The 18,230-nt window shown below is 39.1% G+C and overlaps 1 protein-coding gene across 5 annotated transcripts in view; it reads right to left on the reverse strand.

The window, feature by feature from the left end:
- The window catches only part of SLC26A8 (solute carrier family 26 member 8), an 81,432-nt gene extending 64,555 nt beyond the window's left edge, over positions 1–16,877 (reverse strand). For 2 of the 5 annotated variants that reach the window (XM_037519584.2, XM_037519585.2), the window contains exons 1-3: positions 16,731–16,877; positions 8,148–8,334; positions 2,850–2,989 (exon numbers count right to left, since the gene is read on the reverse strand). In XM_037519584.2, the coding sequence (XP_037375481.1) occupies positions 2,850–2,989; positions 8,148–8,332 (325 nt within the window). In that variant the 5' untranslated portion in view covers positions 8,333–8,334; positions 16,731–16,877. Of the gene's footprint in view, positions 1–2,849; positions 2,990–8,147; positions 8,335–10,493; positions 10,549–16,667; positions 16,702–16,730 lie in introns of those variants that run through there. The other 3 variants (XM_037519583.2, XM_037519581.2, XM_037519582.2) reach the window with 3 other exon arrangements.
- Positions 16,878–18,230: the final 1,353 nt, after the last annotated feature.

Consider the following 18,230-nt stretch of genomic DNA (forward strand, 5'->3'; position numbering starts at 1 on the left):
TTAAGAGGAGGAAAAGACAAGCTATAGACTAGGAGAAAATATTTGCAAAATGCAAAAGACTAGTATATAGGCTATATAAAGAGCTCTCAAAAGTAAAAACACAAACAGTCCAATTAGAACATGGGCAAAAAGCAGGAAGAACATTTCATGAAAATACACAGATGGGAACTTAGCACATGAAAAGATGTTAAGCATCATTAGTCATTAGAGAAATGCAAACATTTAACCACAATGAGATAGCACTGTATACCTATCAGAATGGTTAAAATAAAAAAAAATAGTGCCAACACCATATGCTAGTTGTGATACCGAGCAAACTAGATCACTTGAAGATTGTTGTTAAGGATGTAAAATGTCACAGCCTCTCTGGATAACAACTTGGCAGTTTCTTTAAAAAGTAAGCATGCAACTACTTATGTAAACCAACAATTATACTCTTAGACAGTTATCCTAGAAAAATGAGGACATGTTCATTAATCCACGCATGAACATACATAGTAGCTATATTTTTGACAGCCCTAGACTGCAAATAATCCAGATGTTCTTCAGGGGTGAATGTTTAAACAACTGTGGTATATCCAGACCATAGAGTACTATTCAGCAATAAAAGGGAGTGAACTCCTCATGTTGGTCAATGACCAACAGCATGTATGATCATGGTCCTCACACATAGTCTATGTGCATAGTTGGTTATTCCATCTAAGTTTATGTAAGTACATGATAACATTTGTTCAGTGATGAAATGACCTAATGATGCATTTCTCAGAACATAACACCATCATTAAGCAACCCATATATATATATGGGTTGCTTAATGATATATATATATATATATATATACACCAGGTAAAATTCCAGAGATTTAGATGAGTAAAAAAAAAAAATTAGCCCCAAAGGTTTACTTACTTATGATTCCATTTATATAACCTCCTTGAAGGGACAAAATTATAGAAATGAAGAATAGATTGTGGTTGCCAGGAATTAGGGAGGGGGTAGGAGGTGAATGGGGATGGCTATTACAAGGCAACATGAGGGATCCTTGTGGTGGAAATGTTCTGTATCAACATTAATATCCTGGCTATGAAATTGAACTACAGTTTTGTGAATGGTTTCCATTGGGGAAACTAGTTAAAGTGTATAAGGGATCTCTTTGTAGTTTCTTACAAATGCATATGAATCTATAATTATCTCAAAATTTAAAAATACTGACAATATTAAGTTTTGACAAAGGTGTGGAGGAACATGTGTTCTTATACACTTGTATTATTTCCACTCTGGAAAACAGTTTGGCAGTTTCTTAAAAAGTGAAATATACACTTACCATGACAAACAAAACCACTCCTGGTTTACCTTGTAGAAATGAAAACTATGTATATGACACAAAAACCTGTACACACACAAAAACCTGTACATGAATGTTCATAGCAATTTTATTTATGACAGCCAGAAACTGGAAACAAAGTGCCCATTAAATAAGTGTTGGATAAACATACTGTGCCATACAGTGGAATATGACTCAGCAATAAAAAAGAACAAACTATACATATAATAATGTATGTATAGTTACATATAACAATTTGCATTAATTTCAAAGACATAATACTGAATTTAAGAAAAACCAACCTTCAAAAGTTACACACTGTATGAGTCCATTTAGATGGTATTCTCAAAAAGACAGACCTATGGTGATGCAGAGCAGATCAGTAGTTGCCAGAGGTTAGATTTGAAAGGAGGATGTGATTAAAAAGGAATGGCTTAAGACAGTTGTGGGGCTCATGAAGCTGTTGTGTATCTTGATTGTAGTGGTGGTTACACAAATCTAAATTTGTGTTTAAATTCATAGAACAGTATACCAATAGAAAAAAAAAATGTCAGTTTTACTATATGATGATTATCTGTAAAAAGAGATCTCTTTCCCCCTAGCTAACAGCTCTGTGTCAATGTTGAGTTTCAACTACCACCTGCTCCTTTGATTGGTCTCTTTTGTGTTTTGTACAACCTGTATAATCATAAGTTTCAATCTTGCCAGGCATAGTGGCACCTTAGAATAATGAAATGGAGGTGTTTAAAGACTATGTAGGGGATTGCAAACTACTGTTAGTGAAGGATTAAAAATCTCTCCACTTGTTCTGTAGATAAATTTAATCTTGGGGTATCTTTCTAGCTTTATTTCTTTAGAAACCTGGTAATGATGAAATGTCAGTTGTGTTACAAGTCAACACTGGTTATGATAAAAGTGAGCACAATTACTATACCCTGTCTGGACCAAGAGGATTGTGAATGAAAGAAAAATATCCTGTAGGAAATTCTAGCTTTGGCCTCCTCCGAGCTCAACAATTCTGTAGTTGGACATATTGCTTATGGAAGCAACACTTTGGGGATTTCCAAGAGATGTTGGTTCCTATTTGGGAACGCAGACTTCCAAAGCCCAGAATGCTCTGTGTGATCTTATTGTCTTATATCTGAAGTGCCACCTGGAAGTCCAAAGAGGAACCCTTTGACTGCAGTGCGTGTGACTTGTAGACGTGATGACTGTGCTGTTTCCTTTCCTTCACTTTTCTAAGAAAAACCAATGCCAAGTGAGGTCTATTGTGTTCTTGTGAGTATGAAATGACTAATTAAACAAATGATGGCCTTAAGTGGGAATTGCAAATACTGTTAAAATTATTCAGGGGATTAAACTGAGTCTCTTGGAGCTAGCTTAGAAGAGTTAGGAATCTGGCAGGTAAGGGAACAAATGGAATTCCCTTTTTTTCTATTCATCTAGCACAACATAACTGTGTGTTCTGGGCGAGTGGTTAAGGTCTTATACACTGTCTGTGGGTGAAAAGACTTTATATCTTCCTTACCTTGGGGAACTTGCACAAGGCCAACATTTAAACCAGCAAGTAAATCTCCAAGAAGCCAGTCCTTGAATCGGTAGAAACATACCCACTCTAGGAAGGGAAAGAGTGTAAGCATGCATCTTAGGAACTTGGGCGATGAGCAGCTGTGAGAAAGAACAGAGATTTGATTAGGTTCTTCAAGAAAATGCCCACCTAGACAAGAAAAGGCACAGTTCATAATTCTCCTCCCCATACAGCAGTGTTTCTTGTCCATACTATTAACACTTTGACACATTAGACTAGAAATTTCTTTGTTGGTGAGTTGTCCTGTACATTACAGGATGTTTAGCAGCATCCCTGGTTTCTATCCACTAGATGCCAATTGCACTCCCTCCCCCAGTTGTGAAAACCAAAAGTGTTTCCAGATATTGCCAAATATTTCTTGGAAACAAAATTGCCTTCAGTCTGAGAACCAGCACTGTGTGTATGACAAGAACTAAGCCTTGTAAGTCCAGCATAAGAATAAGGTAAAAATGAGGCACAGTGGGGTTAGATAGGTTAAATATAGATCTGTGTTTTTACAGGATGTTTGGTAAGAATGAAACCTACTAATTTTCCAATAGAAAAACAGACATTTCTGTTTTCTCCCAGTAAGGTCTGTTTTTTTGAGATGTGGTTGCAGGGGCAGTTAACACATTCACATCTTTCCCATATTCTAGAATTTTTACCAGACATTAACTTTATGTGGCTTTGTCCTGTCATATGTCAAAATTTATAGAAAATATAGAATATGGAGTCATGCTTGAGTTAGTCATGTGAAGAAAAGGCAGTAAAATAAGGTGTATTTTTAAATTTTTTTTAAAGATGTATTTATTTATGCATACAAAAACTGGGGTACAGGCCAGAAGTGTGTGGGGGGCGGGTAAGAGGATTCACCAGAGACAGAGAGGGCAACAGAATAGGCAGATCGACTGAAATACACTGCTGAGGGGAGCAGCGGGCGAATCAGGAGAGGTCTGCTTTGCCATGTGGGTAGCTCCCTGCCCAGGTATTGAACTTGTGCTGCAGTGGCTGCAGATAGCTTCATAGGTTGCATCTTAACCCCTTGCGCTACCAGGGAGGCCCAAAATAAGATTTTATTATCCTTTAACTCAGTGGCTATCAACCAGAAGCAGTTTTGCTCCCCAGGGAACATTTGGTGATGTCTGAAGCCATTTTTTATTATCACGACAGGCATCTAATAGGAAAAGACCAGCGATGCTGATAAATGCACATTAGAGCTTTCTGAAAGCGACAATTTTCTGATTCAAAATGTCATCATACTGAGATTGAGAAAATCTACTATAATCTTTAGATCTCCTGAAACAGCAGAATCATCGTTAATCAATCATCAGTTAATCAATTAGTAAAACTAATTTGGTTTTCAATTGCTTTTTGCTATTTCCAATTTAGTATGAACTGAAAGCAAAGAGTATGAAGATTTTTCATACATGTGTTGGCTAGATACTTGGGATTCAACTACAGCAACTATTATAATTTTAGTGTATGCACGGCCAAAATGTGTGCTCCGGATATAAGTATTTCACATATGTTTGACTCTCACCACTATGAGCATTATAAACCCTAAGTTAATAAGGGTCAAATAAGTGTGACTTTGCCAAAGTCACAGCAGTTAAGTGTGGGCAGAATTGGTTTGCTATCCACCCTATTTCCTCACTCTTTGTATTGATAGTTGTTAAATTCTGCTCAGGTGCCAGAAGCAAGACCATTGGTTTGGAAGGAATATCACACCGCTATTTTATGAGAGTCCTTCAGTATAAGGCAGGTGCACAAAGTTGTTTTCTCCAGTTATGGCCCTCTATGCAGGAGAGTGGTGCATAGGATTGGGACAACTTATTTCTTCACCTGTTCCAAGTCTCCCCTCCTCTCCATGTGCCACTTGGCAGAAGACCAGTCACCCTAGGGACCCTAGGCAAAGTCATCAAAGCTTTTTAGCATAGAAAAAGATAAAACTGATATAAAAGGATGAAGATCTAATACTGAAAGTAATCAAGTATGTTTGGGGGAAGGGGAAGTTTCAGAGCAATAGCAACTGAAGCTGATGGGGAAACATGGGCATTTCAATGTGAATTTGGATTTACCTAAGGAATCTGCAAGAGGGAATTATAAGAGTTGATGTAAAAGCACAGAGGAGATTTTTACAAGAAAGGAAATATTTGCAATTGCTAAATAAGAGGAAGAAAAGAGATGAGGTTTTCTGCAGAAAAGAAGAGATGCAGTTCAAAGAAATGTATTTTCTCAACTAAAAATACCTCATTTATATAGTGCTTACTATTTGCTAGTTGCTTTAGGAATACTCTAAACCCTCACAATCACTTTATGGGATAGATGCTATTATCACCCCCATTTCACAAGTGATAAAACTGAGGCACAGTAGGTTAGATAGCTTAACTAAGGTCACAGTTGGGATTCAGTCAGCCAATCTGGCTTCTTGTTTTTAACCACTGTGCTGTGCTACCTTTCTGGTTAAAACTCATAAATGGATATAATTTTATGTTTTAAAAATAAGGAATAAGCATTGTTATAAAAACCCACGGGAGGCAGACAGGTCAGGTTTAAGTGGCCACTGCTAGGGCAGGTAGAGGGGAATTAGGCTGAAGTTTCCTTGGTAATATGTTTATATAATAAGGTAAGTCAGGAAAAAGACTTTCCTTTTGTAGAGACAAAACCAATGTAGTCCCCAAATGCCTTCAGGGACATGTGTCCCATGACCCATCCTGGAGCAGAGAAAATGAGAGTAGAGAAGCAGGACCAGGTAGGGATATCCATGACCACAATCTGCAAAAGGCAGGCTAAGGATTGAGAAAGCCTTAAAGAGGGGAAGAGCTGGAATAGGTTGTATAGAGATCGCCCTCTCTTGTTACTCAACACATGCCAATAGTGAGTGATTCAGCAAGAGATGAGTAGGACTAGTAAATTCAGAGGACAACTTAAGTAACTAGGGTTCATATCAAGGTATAGGTCACAAAGCCTTCCTAACCTAAAGTGTATGGGACCCCAAGAAATAGATAGAATAGAACTCATGTGGGTATGTGAACACAGGAAAAATTTTATCTTTATTTTCACTAACCTTCTAATTGAAATTTAGCATTTCCTGCTATTATGATAACAAAGCTCAGTAGTATCAGCAGAATTTTACTTTGTCACCAATAGAAATCCCAAATATTTTCCTATGATATTAAAATTGCTATATATATCTTAAAATTGCTAAAAATACCATTTATTTCACCACTTGAAATTATTATAGTTACTAGATCCACATTATTAAATAACATAATTTTGGAACTTTTCATATTTTGGTAGTTATGTTTCAATGTAACTGTTTTATAAAATTATGTATTTGATGCATTAGAAAATTATTCTGACCAAGATCATTCAGTGGGGAAATAGCAGTCTCTTCAGCAAATGGTGCTTGTAAAAATGGGATGTCCATATGGGAAAAGAATTAAGTTGCACCTTTAATTTACACCATGTGCAAAATGGATCAAAGATCTAAATTTAAGAACTAAAACTCTTAGAAAAACACTTTAGGGGGAGTTCTTTATAATCTTGGATTTCACAATACCTTTTAAATTATGATACCAAGGTCACAGGCAACAAAAGAAAAAAATAGAAAAATCAGATTTCATTAAAATTAAAAATGTTTGTGCACCAAATGATACTATCAACAGAGTGAAAAGACAGCCTACAGAAAGGGAAAAAGTATTTACAAATCATACATGTAATCAGGGTTCAGAATTTATAAAGAACCCCAACAACTCTACAACAAAAAGACAACCTAATTTTTAAACAGACACGGAAAATAGACATTTTTCTAAAGAAGACATGCAAATGACCAATAAGCATATGAAAAGATGCTCATCATCTTTTGTTATTAGGGAAATGGAAAAAAAAACCCACAATGAGATATACCCTCATACCGACTTAGAATGGCGAAAATCAAAGAAATGGAAAATAACAAATTTTGGACTGACTATGGAAAAATGAGAATCCTTGTATATTGCTAGTGTTAATGTATAATGATGCAGACACTGTGAGAAAGATAAACAGAATTCACATATGATCTAACAATTCCACTTCTAGGAATATACCTAAAAGAATTGGAAACAGAGAGGCAAAAAGGTACTCCTATGCAAATATTTATATAACTGCATTATTCACAAAGCCAAAAGGTGGAAACAACTCAAATGTCCATCAACCGGTGGATAAATAAAATCTGATGCATACAATGGAATATCATCAGTCATAAAACAAAATGAAGTACTGTCCATCCATGCTACATCACAGACCAACCTTGAAAACATTATGCTAAATAAAAGAAGCAAGATACAAAAGACAAAAGATAAGTATTGCATTTAAATGAAATCTCTGTAATAGACAATTTCATAGAGACAGAAAGTAGAAGAGAAGTTATCAGGGACTGAGGGGAGGGAGAAATGGGAAATAATTGCTTAATTATTTGCTTAAACAGTTTCTGTTTGAGGTGGTGAAACATTTTGGGAACAGGTGGTGGTGATGGTTGTACAGCCTTCAGAATGACTTCCATGCTATTTTGTATATCCACAGTGGTTAAAATGGCCAATTTACATACTTTACTGCAATAGGAAAGTTTAAAGTATTCTGAAAAGAGCTTCATGAGTTTTACCACACTACAAAAACTTCACAGCACAAAAATAGGTTAAGCAGCCCTGGTCACAGTGAGTATCAGAGCCATGGGGATCTGTGTTCATGTTGATGACTACAAGTAGTGGATTCAAGGTGACAGGGATCTCATTCTGTTACCATTTGTTTCTTTAGTCCGCCATGGTTGCTTTTTTTGTTGTGGTTGTTGGGGGAATGGTCATCGTGGTACCTGAACAATGTATTTTTTTAGATGAGTTGCAGGATACAAGGTGAAAACACAATAGTCAATTGCACTTCTATATTCAAACAATGAGCAATTTAGAAGCCTAATCTATTTTTCATTATCATTTACACTGTCTCCTCCAGAATGAAATACTTAGTTTAAATCTAACTTAATATCTGTATGCTGAAAACCATAAATTGCTTCTAAATTGCCATTGTTGGGTGGGTCGTCCAAGGTCCTTATGCCTAAGAAGTTGACAATTGTGAAGGTGCTACAACACAGACAAAAAAAGCTGCAGAGAAATTACACAGCAAACTAAGAGTTCTGATGACAGGAATTCAGAGGAGGAAGACAAGAGTCAAATAGGGGCTTGGCACCACTGAGCTTGGTGACCATGGAGGACAGTATACACGCACCGGCACTCAACATGGTGTCTGAAGGTGGTGATGTCGATGTCCAAGTTCCTAGAAGAAATGGTCTTTGTTCTGTGTTGCTGTTGAAAGGTCTCCTCATTATACACATCTCGCTTAACATCATACGTGAAAGAATCTGTCCTTAACTTAGAGTCAAAACTCTGGTTGCTCCTTTCTGCGTGCATCATTTCTGGATGAGTAGAAAGGGGAAATGAAAACAATTAAAAAAAACCTTGATTTTTGGCACACATTTATAGAAATGAACTTTCCAGTAATGATGTATTTTATTTGTATAATGCATTGCAGTTTTATAAAATTTTCTCACGCATTGTACAACGTTTATACTCAAAACCACCCTAGAAAGAATGCAAGGTGTCTATTATTCTTACTTTCCAAATGGAGAAACCAATGACCACAACTTTAAACATTCTTGGGTATTTAACAACAGAGTGAGGTCTAGAATGCAAACGTCCTGCTAAAACCCCTAGTTTTATTTTCATTAAATTATGTTGGTGCATTGCAGAGAAATGACAGATGAATGCTAAAAGTGGTCATAATGTGTTGTAACTCCTACTCTAAAATAGAATCCATCATTATCTTTTTTCTCTTTCCTTTGTTTCATAATATTTACCAGCACCTGATTCAATATTTGTCTCCTTGCCTACCTTCTGTTCCCTCCACTAAAATGTAAGTCCAAGAGGTGATACACTGACTGTTCATGGCTGTATCCTGAGGGCTCAGACTAGACCTGACATTCGGTAGGCCCTTAACAGATATTTATTGAATGACTGTCAAGTAGAAAAAGCAGTTATCCTGTGTGATATCAGGAAACTGGGATTCTAGCTTTGGCTGTTTTTCTAGTTAGTATATGATTGGGAGCAAGTTTCTTAGAAACCGAGTTTATTTCCTTGTCCATAAAGTGATGTGGTTGGACCATATGATCTCTAAGGGTCATATTAAGCTTTAAAAAAAAATCTATGTCAGGGCCTCCCCTGGTGGCGCAGCAGTTGAGCGCTGGGCTGCGAAGCTGCCCGCAGCCTCTGCAGTGCCGGTTTGATCCCCGGCCACCAGCAAGTGTCCTACATGGCACGCAGACCTCTCCTGCTGCTCGCTGCTCCCCTCAGCAGTGTGTTTCGTCACTCTGCCTGTTCTGTTCCCTGCTCTGGCTCTGGTGAATTCTCTCACCTTCCCATGCTTCTGACTGTATCCAGGGCTTGTATAAATAAATAAATAAATAAATAAATAAATAAATAAATAAATAAATCTTAAAAAAAAAAAAACAAAACTATGTTACCTACTCTTTACAGAAAAAAGAAGGCATTAATGAGGTTGGATATAGATTCATCTCTGGGAGAAAATATAACCATTTTTGACCATCTGTGTTTTTGAATAAGAAAAAAAGCATCAAACTCTAAAATTCTTCACATAAATTGAAAAATGTATTGCATAGCCGGAAAATATATAAGTAAACACTCGAATTATGCAGATCATGCAAACAGTTCTGCAAACAAGTTTTGCAGGTGAGGCTGCAAACAAGTTTAATGTATCAGCAACTTTGTTTTCCTTCATAATGATCATGTATTATCATCACTGGTATTTCTAGAGCACTTACTGTACAGCAAGCACAGCACGAGATTTCTGAGTTTTTTTAAAGAGTTATTTCATTTAATTCCCATAACAGTCCTAGTAAAGATGGTTCTACTTATGGTTTTTAATTAAATTTATTATTTATATATATTTTACATTACTTTTCATTTTTGTACAATATTTGCTTTTTCCTCTCAGCTGTAGTCCCCGTAATATTCCCACCACCAAAAGTAAACAATCAAGTCAAAAAAATGGGCAGAAGAATTAAAAAGACACTTCTCCAAAGAGGAAATGCAAATGGCCACCAGGCATATGAAAAAAATGTTCAGCATCACCCCTAATTAGGGAAATGCAAATCAAAACCACAATGAGATACCATCTTACACCAGTGAGAATAGCACATATCAAAAAAAACTAGCAACAACAAATATTGGCGGGGATGTGGAGAAAAAGGAACTCTCTTGCACTGCTGGTGGGAGTGCAAACTGGTCCAACCACTATGGAAAGCTGTGTGGAGATTCCTCAACCTACTAAAGATAGAGCTTGCATATGATCCAGCAATTCCACTCCTAGGTATCTATTCAAAGGACAAAAAAACATTAATTCAAAAGGACACCTGCATCCTATGTTTATTGCAACACTATTTACAATAGGTAAGCTATGGAAACAACCCAAATGCCCAACAATAGATGACCGGATCAAGAAGATGTGATATATATACACAATGGAATATTACTCAGCAATCAAAAAAGGCAAACTCACGACATTCACAGCAAAATCGTAAGAGTTGGAAGGGATCATGCTCAGTGAAATAAGCCTGAAAGAAAAAGAAAAATTCCAGATGGGTTCACTTATAGGAGGAATGTAGAGGATCCAAATAAGGGATCGGGGTGGGGGAAGTTATTACAATAAAGTGAAAATCAAAATCAACAAGCAACTATAAACCAGAGACATTCTGCAGGGGGCGAGAAGGGAATAGGATCAAAAAAGGGGTGGGAAGAGCACAGGGGACTATGGTGTTGGTGCACGGGTGATTTGGTGGTGGGAATTTCATGGAGACTATAACTGAAATGAGAAAGCATACATTGTAAAAAAATGAAGACCGATGTAAAAAAAAAATATATATATATATAAAAATTCCCATCACCAGTTCACCCATGCACCACCACCATAGTCCCTTGTGTTCTTTCCTCCCCTGTTTTGATTCCACTCCCTCCCTCTCCCCTGCAGAGTGTCTGGTTTATAGTTACCTGTTAATTTTGGTTTTCTATTTATTTTTTTTTTCCTGACCCCTTGTAGTCCTCCTATAAGTGAGAGCATCGGATATTTTTCCTTCTGACTTATTTCACTGAGCGTTATCCCTTCCAGCTTCATCCAAGTTGTTGTGAATGTCTACTTAACGATTTTTTTACTTCAATTGAAAGCGATATGCGGGAGCAATATGCAAATGGTAGAAAATGCACTTCAGATTTGGCACTGAAACCTTTCCCCAGGCTAGCTCATAAGTGCTGTAGGACTCTCCTGTGATGCTGGGCGGGGGCAGCAAGCTGCAATTCCCAACCAGCCAGCTGGGAGCCAGTTGGCTCCCAAACAGCCACATGATCACAAGGATAAACAATTGATGCTCTGCAGACTGTTTTCCACTTTCAGTCCTATATTCAATATATTACATGAGACATTCAGTATTTGATTATAAACTTTTATTAGATAATTTTGCTCAGTTGTAGGCTAATGTAAGCATTCTGAGCATGTTTAAGGTGGGCTAGGCTAAGCAATGGTGTTCAGTGGGTTATGTGTATTGAATGCATTTTCAACATAAGGTATTTTCAATTTACCATAGCTTTATTGGGACATAACTCCATCATAAGTTGAAGAAGATTTGTACTATTGTCCCCATTTTATGGGTGATAAAACTGAGGTTTTAGAAAACTACCTAAATAATAATTCTCTATGTTGTATTTTTATGCTGAAAGCATTGGGTAGCAGTACTGTGCTATTTAACACCTGTGAACTAAAGATCACAAATTCAAGAAAGAAGTGAAAATGTGGTTAGGGGATATAGAAGAGGACGGAAGAGGGATTCTTAGGGTATTACTGAAGAGAATTAGTACTTCAAATCTTTTACAAACAAAACAAATCAGAATTATACACTATAACGTAAGTGATATTTCTCCTCTTTTCTTCCTCCACCTCTAGGAACACTGACGCAGCTTTCCTTACTTTTTCATGTAATCTAACAATAAGCTTCCAGTCCTAGACTATACCTGTCCCTGGCAACTTAAAAGAGCCCAATTAACCTGCTAATTATATTGAAATTATAAAAAGTATCATCATGGGTTACAGCTGGGATCTAGAATCCAATGTTTTGTTTCTGAAAGTGGCATCTAGGCAGTGTTGGCATGAAATGGGCAACACAGGAGCATCGAGCCCTGGGGAAGCAGGGGAGCTGGTGAAGGCAGCTGCAGCTACTCAGCTCCAGCAATGTTGCCATGGGTCCTGTTGACCAAATCTGGTCTCTTCCAGGAAAAGCATTAATTCCAGATTCCTATGTGAAATCTTCTGACATTAAATGCTGTCAATTGCTTTACATTTTTTTAAAAAACAGTACATATCTAAAAAAAACCTCTGCAGGATTCAGCCAGGGGACAGATAGTATGTGATCTCTGCACAAGAATCTTGTTAAAGACACAAAACATCCCCATCTCCAACCCATCACAATTTATATTTTATCTCCCAAGAATTTCTCTCTCTTTTGAAGTATTTATAGTTTCTGTTGTATCTTTTTTATTTTTTTATTTTATTTTATTTTTTAAAGATTTATTTATTTATTTACACAAGCACTGGGTACAGTCAGAAGCACGGGAAGGTGAGAGAATTCACCAGAGCCAGAGCGGGGAACAGAACAGGCAGACCCACGAAATACACTGCTGAGGGGAGCAGCGGGCGTGGCAGGAGAGGTCTGCACACCATGTGGGACCCTCACCGGCGGCCTGGGATTGAACTGGCGCTGCAGAAGCTGCGGGCAGCTTTGCAGCCCAGTGTCCAACACTGTGCCACCAGGGGAGGCCCATGTTGTATCTTTTTTAAAGATTTATTTTTATTTATTTATGCATACAAGAACTGGGGTGTAGGCCATAAGTATGGGGGTGGTGGTAGTGAGAAGATTCACCAGAGACAGAGTAGGGAGCAGAACAGGCAGATCTACTGAAATACACTGCTGAGGGAAGCAGCAGGTGAGACAGGAGAGGTCCCTACCTACTAGGCTAGAATTTGTTAATCTTTAATTTTCACAACTTTACAAATTTCTACCATATGCATTCTTGGTCTTCATTTCCAACTGAAGAATACTGTTAACCTGTGGCAATTAATTTTAATTAATTAAAAAAAGTTTGTATTCCACAAACATTTGCTGAACATTAGGTGCTCTGGGGATATAACAGAACAAAGATGCTACAATTTAGAAGATTAAAGACACCAAAATGTGGCTTACAAGAGTTTAGGGATGGCAAAGACGGGGAGGAGCATGTTTGCTGCCCTGCCGTTTAGGCGGTTCTTCACGTATATCATTTTAAGAGATAGAGACTATTTTCCTGATAATGACTTTATCTACTCATTTTACAGGTGAGTTGATTGAGTTCTTCAGTCATACAGCAAAGAGCAGAGCCAGAATCTGAACCAAGTCTTTCTGATTCCAAAAGAGCTGCCAGGGGCCTCACTGGTGGTGCAAAGGGTTGATGAAGCTATCCATAACCACTGTAGCACCAGTTCAATCCCCAGCTGGGGAGGGGGGCGGTGACCCACATGGTGCAGGAGACCTCTGCTGACTCTCCTGCTGCTCACCTCAGCAGTGTATTTCAGTCAATCCGCCTGTCAATTCTTTTTTTAAAGATGTATTTGTTTATACATACAAGAACTGGGGTACAGACCAGAGATATGGGGGGTGAGAGGATTTACCACAGACAGAGTGGGGAACAGAACAGGCAAACTGACTGAAATACATTGCTGAGGGGAGCAGTGGGTGAGACAGGAGAGGTCTGCTGCTCCATGTGGGTAGCTCCCTGCCCAGGGATCCAACTAATGCTGCAGTGGCTGTGGATAGCTTCATAGGTTGCGTCTTAACCCCTTGCACCACCAGGTAAGCCTCTCAACCTCCCTGTTCTTTCCCTGCTCTGTCTCTGGTGAATTCTCTCACCCTCCACACCTCTGGCCTGTACCCTAATTCTTGTATGCATAAATAAATCTTAAAAAAAAAAAAGAGCTGCCACATGCTAAAATCATGTGGTCTTCCAGAGTGGTATTAATAATTTAAGCCTACAGGGAGGAGGAAGGCCTCCTGGGGGAGATATGAGTTCCGCTCTGTCTAAACAGGGAGGAAAATATGGTATTTGAGGAAGAGAATAGGATAAAATTAAAGAGCTATATAAAGCCAGCCATTCAATAGTGTTAAATCCATGTTAAGTGCCCCCCCCCCAAAAAAAGTAGATTGCGACCTGTCCTGGAGGGACTTGAGGGTTTGAACAGGAGTAATAACTTGCATGGACATGCTTTGGGAAAACAAATTGTGTCAGTGGTATGCTCTAGAGTCAGTAGCCACTGACTCTTGTGGTTATTTAAATTAAATGTAATTAAAATAAAACCAAATGAAATATACTGCTCCTTAGTCACACTACCTACATTTCAAGTGCTCAGCAGCCACAAGTTGCAGGGGCTACAGTACTAGACAGCACTGATAAAAATATTTCCATCATCACAGAAACTTCTGTTGCATATTGCTGGAGAAAGGAGAGACTGAGGCAAAAAGACCATTTGAAGGCCATTAATATTACAGCAGTCCAGGGGAGAGATAACAAATTGTAACTCATGGGACCACAATCAAGATGGATGGGAGGGACAGTTGGAATGCTGTTTTTAAAGGGCTCTTCAAATGTCAGGCTAAAACAGCAAGGGAAAACATGATTTCCTTAATTTTTTTGAAGATTTATTTATTTATGCATACAAGAACTGGGGAATATGCCAGAGGTGTGGGGGGCAAGAGTATTCACCGGAGATAGAATGGGGAGCAGAACAGGTGAATCTACTGAAATACACTGCTGAGGGGAGCAGCAGGCTAGACAGGAGAGGTCTGCTATGCTATGTGGGTCAGATCCCTGCCCTGGATGGCACTCATGTGCAATGACTGGTGATAGGCTTGGTAGAGCTGAGACTTAACCTCTGCATCACCAGGGAGACCCCAGATTTCCTTATTTTTTAAAAGTAGTTTTCTGGAATTTCTCCAGCTCCATTATGTTTTTCTTGATTTCATAGAAACCCTAGTGGTTCATTTTCACACACTAGCAGTACCCTGCCCAACAAGATACAATGACCAGAAGCTCCTGCTGACAGGTTGCAGGTGTACTGTGGTGTGGATAAGGCAAAGCATTTCAGAACAAAATTATTCAAATTGCACTGATGGGCTAATGACTTTTTTTTTTTTAGCTCAGATAATACAAGAGGGAGTCTTTGTTACTGACTCCTGAAGTCATCAATTCCATGGGGTTTCTGCATTCAGTATGACTGACAACGTCCTATGTTCTACCTGTAAATTTGAAGATAAAAGCATCCACATAGGAAACACTTTCATGATGCTTCCTGCCATCAGACAAAATATTTAGGTGGATGAACCATCGGTGTGAACTACTTGAGATTTCATTTTCTTATTCTACAAATATGACATAATTCTGAGTATCTGAAATCACTACTAACTGAAGAGAAATTAGTTTAATCACTCTAGCCCCCACTTGGTGCCCACACTTGGTTCCACAAACATCAGCATCATTTAAGAACTTGTTAGAAATGCAAGTTCTCAGTCCCCCCCCTAGCAAGACCTAATTAATCAGAAGGTCTGAGAATGAGCCAGCAGTGTTTTAAGAAGCCCTCCAAGTGATGCTGATACACTAAAGTAAGAGGACCCCTGCGAATGTAGCCAATTACCTTTAGTCAGGTTTGCAGTGATAAATTCAGGGGCCACTGTTAAAATATAGGCACTTTTGTCCTATTCCTTCTACCCTCGTACTACTTCTCCCTGTCTATCCAGACATCCATTTATTCACTTATATATGTATTAGAAGTATTTTAATAACCCAAAAATAAGCAATGTAAGTGCAACAAACTTTCTATTTACCCAATAGGCATGAATGCTGAACCTTTTTGTAGTTGCAATAATATCTTTCCATTGATACAAATCATCTTCATATGTTTTCTTTATTCATGGGAAGGTAAAATTCACTTCCAGAATTTCAAAATAGTATTTGTAATTCCACCAGAAACCTCCCTTTGCTCATTACTACCTACATTATTATGGGGAATGTATTTGAATTATAATAAAGGCACAAGCAAAGAGCTTTGGGTCACTGTGTCTACTGGCTGAGCATAAATTAAAAAAGACAGCTTCAGGGAACTAACCATTGGACACTTAAACATAAACTACCTTTAATGCCAAGTGGTGCATATTACCAGTAAAATGTGTTGGACAGAAAGTCATTTTTGGGAGTGTGGGAGAAGGCTTCACAGACGGACACTGACACATAAAAAGGATTTGATAAGAAGTGGGGGCGCGGGAGGAAAAACGCTTAGTGAGAAGGAACTGTGAATAAAGGAAGTGAGATCTGAAAGTACCCGTGTGGCATCAGGCCTCGGGAGGAGAGAGATGGGCCACTTAGGTAAGGTTGGGCGGGCCGCTGACCAGTTCTGGCCCATCTGACAGCTCAGAAGTGCGAGTTAGCAATGCTGTCAGCTCGCAAAACGCACACATTGTTTCTTGTCATTGCCATTCCATTGTTTCAAAAGCAGAGACAATCCCTCTGAGAGATAAGCTCCCAGGGGCAGCCATTATTCATTACACAAATATCCTCCGCTCGTCTCCTGCGACGTGCCTGGCCCTGCGGGCCACGGCCTCACCTCGGGACTTTGAAGTGTAACCGGGGCTGGTCGCTCGCTCACGGACGCTCGCAGGGGACCCACCTTGGCCTCGTCGCTCACAATCTGCAGCCCCCAGTTCCCGGGCGCCTCCCGGCGGCCGCACACCTGGTTCCCTAGCAGGCGCTGGATCCAAGGGGGGATCCCTCCCGGCTGGCGGCGCCGCGGATCCCCACACCGGCGGTTCCCAAGCCGTTGAGGCCGAACCCCCGGAGAGTTCGGGCGGGCGGGGGACTAGAGTGAGGGCTAGGAAGGGGGGCATGGCCTGTGCGGGGAGAGGGTGTCTGGACCGTGGAAGCCTCTACCTACGCCGCCCAGGCCGCCCCTGGCTTGGAGGTTTGACTGCTTTTGATTGAAGGCCTATTTGATGTCAGGTCTGGAGCCCTGCATTTCACAGACAGTGATTGTATCCTGGGTCAGAAGATGTGTCAGGAAATAGGAGGTTAGGACTTGCCTAGGTGTCCAACACTCGCTGCATACCCTTTGCTCTCCCCCACTGAAGAACACTCTTGCCCAGGTCTCCCCTGTTAAATCTTCTGTCTGTCTCTCTCTCTTGCTCTCTCACCACCCAAAACCTCCTCCTGTAGCTCACTCATGTCACTGTCTCATTTCTCTCACTTTGTTTTGTTTTCTTGCTTGACCCACTTACGGTTTTATCCCTGTTGAATTACTGTATTAACACCTAACACATTATTCACTCTACACGTTTCTTTTTATAAATTATCTCACCTCCATAAGGGCAGGGATTTCGATGTCTTGCATTAAGTGCTGTATTATCAATGCCTGAAAATTGTGGTAGTTGTATTAAGAGTTAATAAATTTGCTTTGAATGATTATTCTCTAGTCAATGTAATTGCTCCACGTAGGCAGCAACTGTGTCTGTTTTTTAATTACCTTTCTATAGAAGTGCCTGACACCTAGTAAACATTCACTGTATACCTGTTGTACTGAATGTCAATTAAAAAAAGAGTGAGTGAATGCACTGCTCACTTTATCTTTACCCTTTCAGCAAATCTCACCTTATTATCCTCATTTGTTGGATAAATGTATGATTTTCTTAAGATTTCTACTTCCAGGTTTCCTCTGCTGTATTCATCCACTCATTCCACCCCTCATTTCTTCAAAGTTACATTTTTGCTCTCACTTCTTCCTTCAACCTCTATTACTTCTTAGAAAACTCCCTAACTTGCAGGTTGCAACATTTTCAAGCAGCATGTCTTAGTAGGCAAGAGAATTCAGGCTAAGTCACACTGAATCCAAAATAAAGCATTCCACAAATCACCTATGACCTTAGGTTTGACTTTTTTTTTCCCCCTTGAAGAGAGCTGAGAATCCTACCCCTCCTCCTAAATAAAGATCATAGTAATTATTCATAATCTGTTCGACACTGTAGATGCTGGGACAAGACACACAGTTTGAGCACTCCAATGGATGTACTGCACAAAACAGAATAATCATGGGACGTGATGAGACTTGTCCTGGCTTGGACCTAGTAATTTCTTTTTTAAAAAAAATTATTTATTTATGCATACAAGAGCTGGGATC

The sequence above is a fragment of the Talpa occidentalis genome, unplaced genomic scaffold, assembly GCF_014898055.3.
Source record: "Talpa occidentalis isolate TD23 unplaced genomic scaffold, MPIMG_talOcc4v2.1 talOcc4.2, whole genome shotgun sequence".
In the NCBI taxonomy this organism is placed as follows: Eukaryota; Metazoa; Chordata; class Mammalia; order Eulipotyphla; family Talpidae; genus Talpa; species Talpa occidentalis.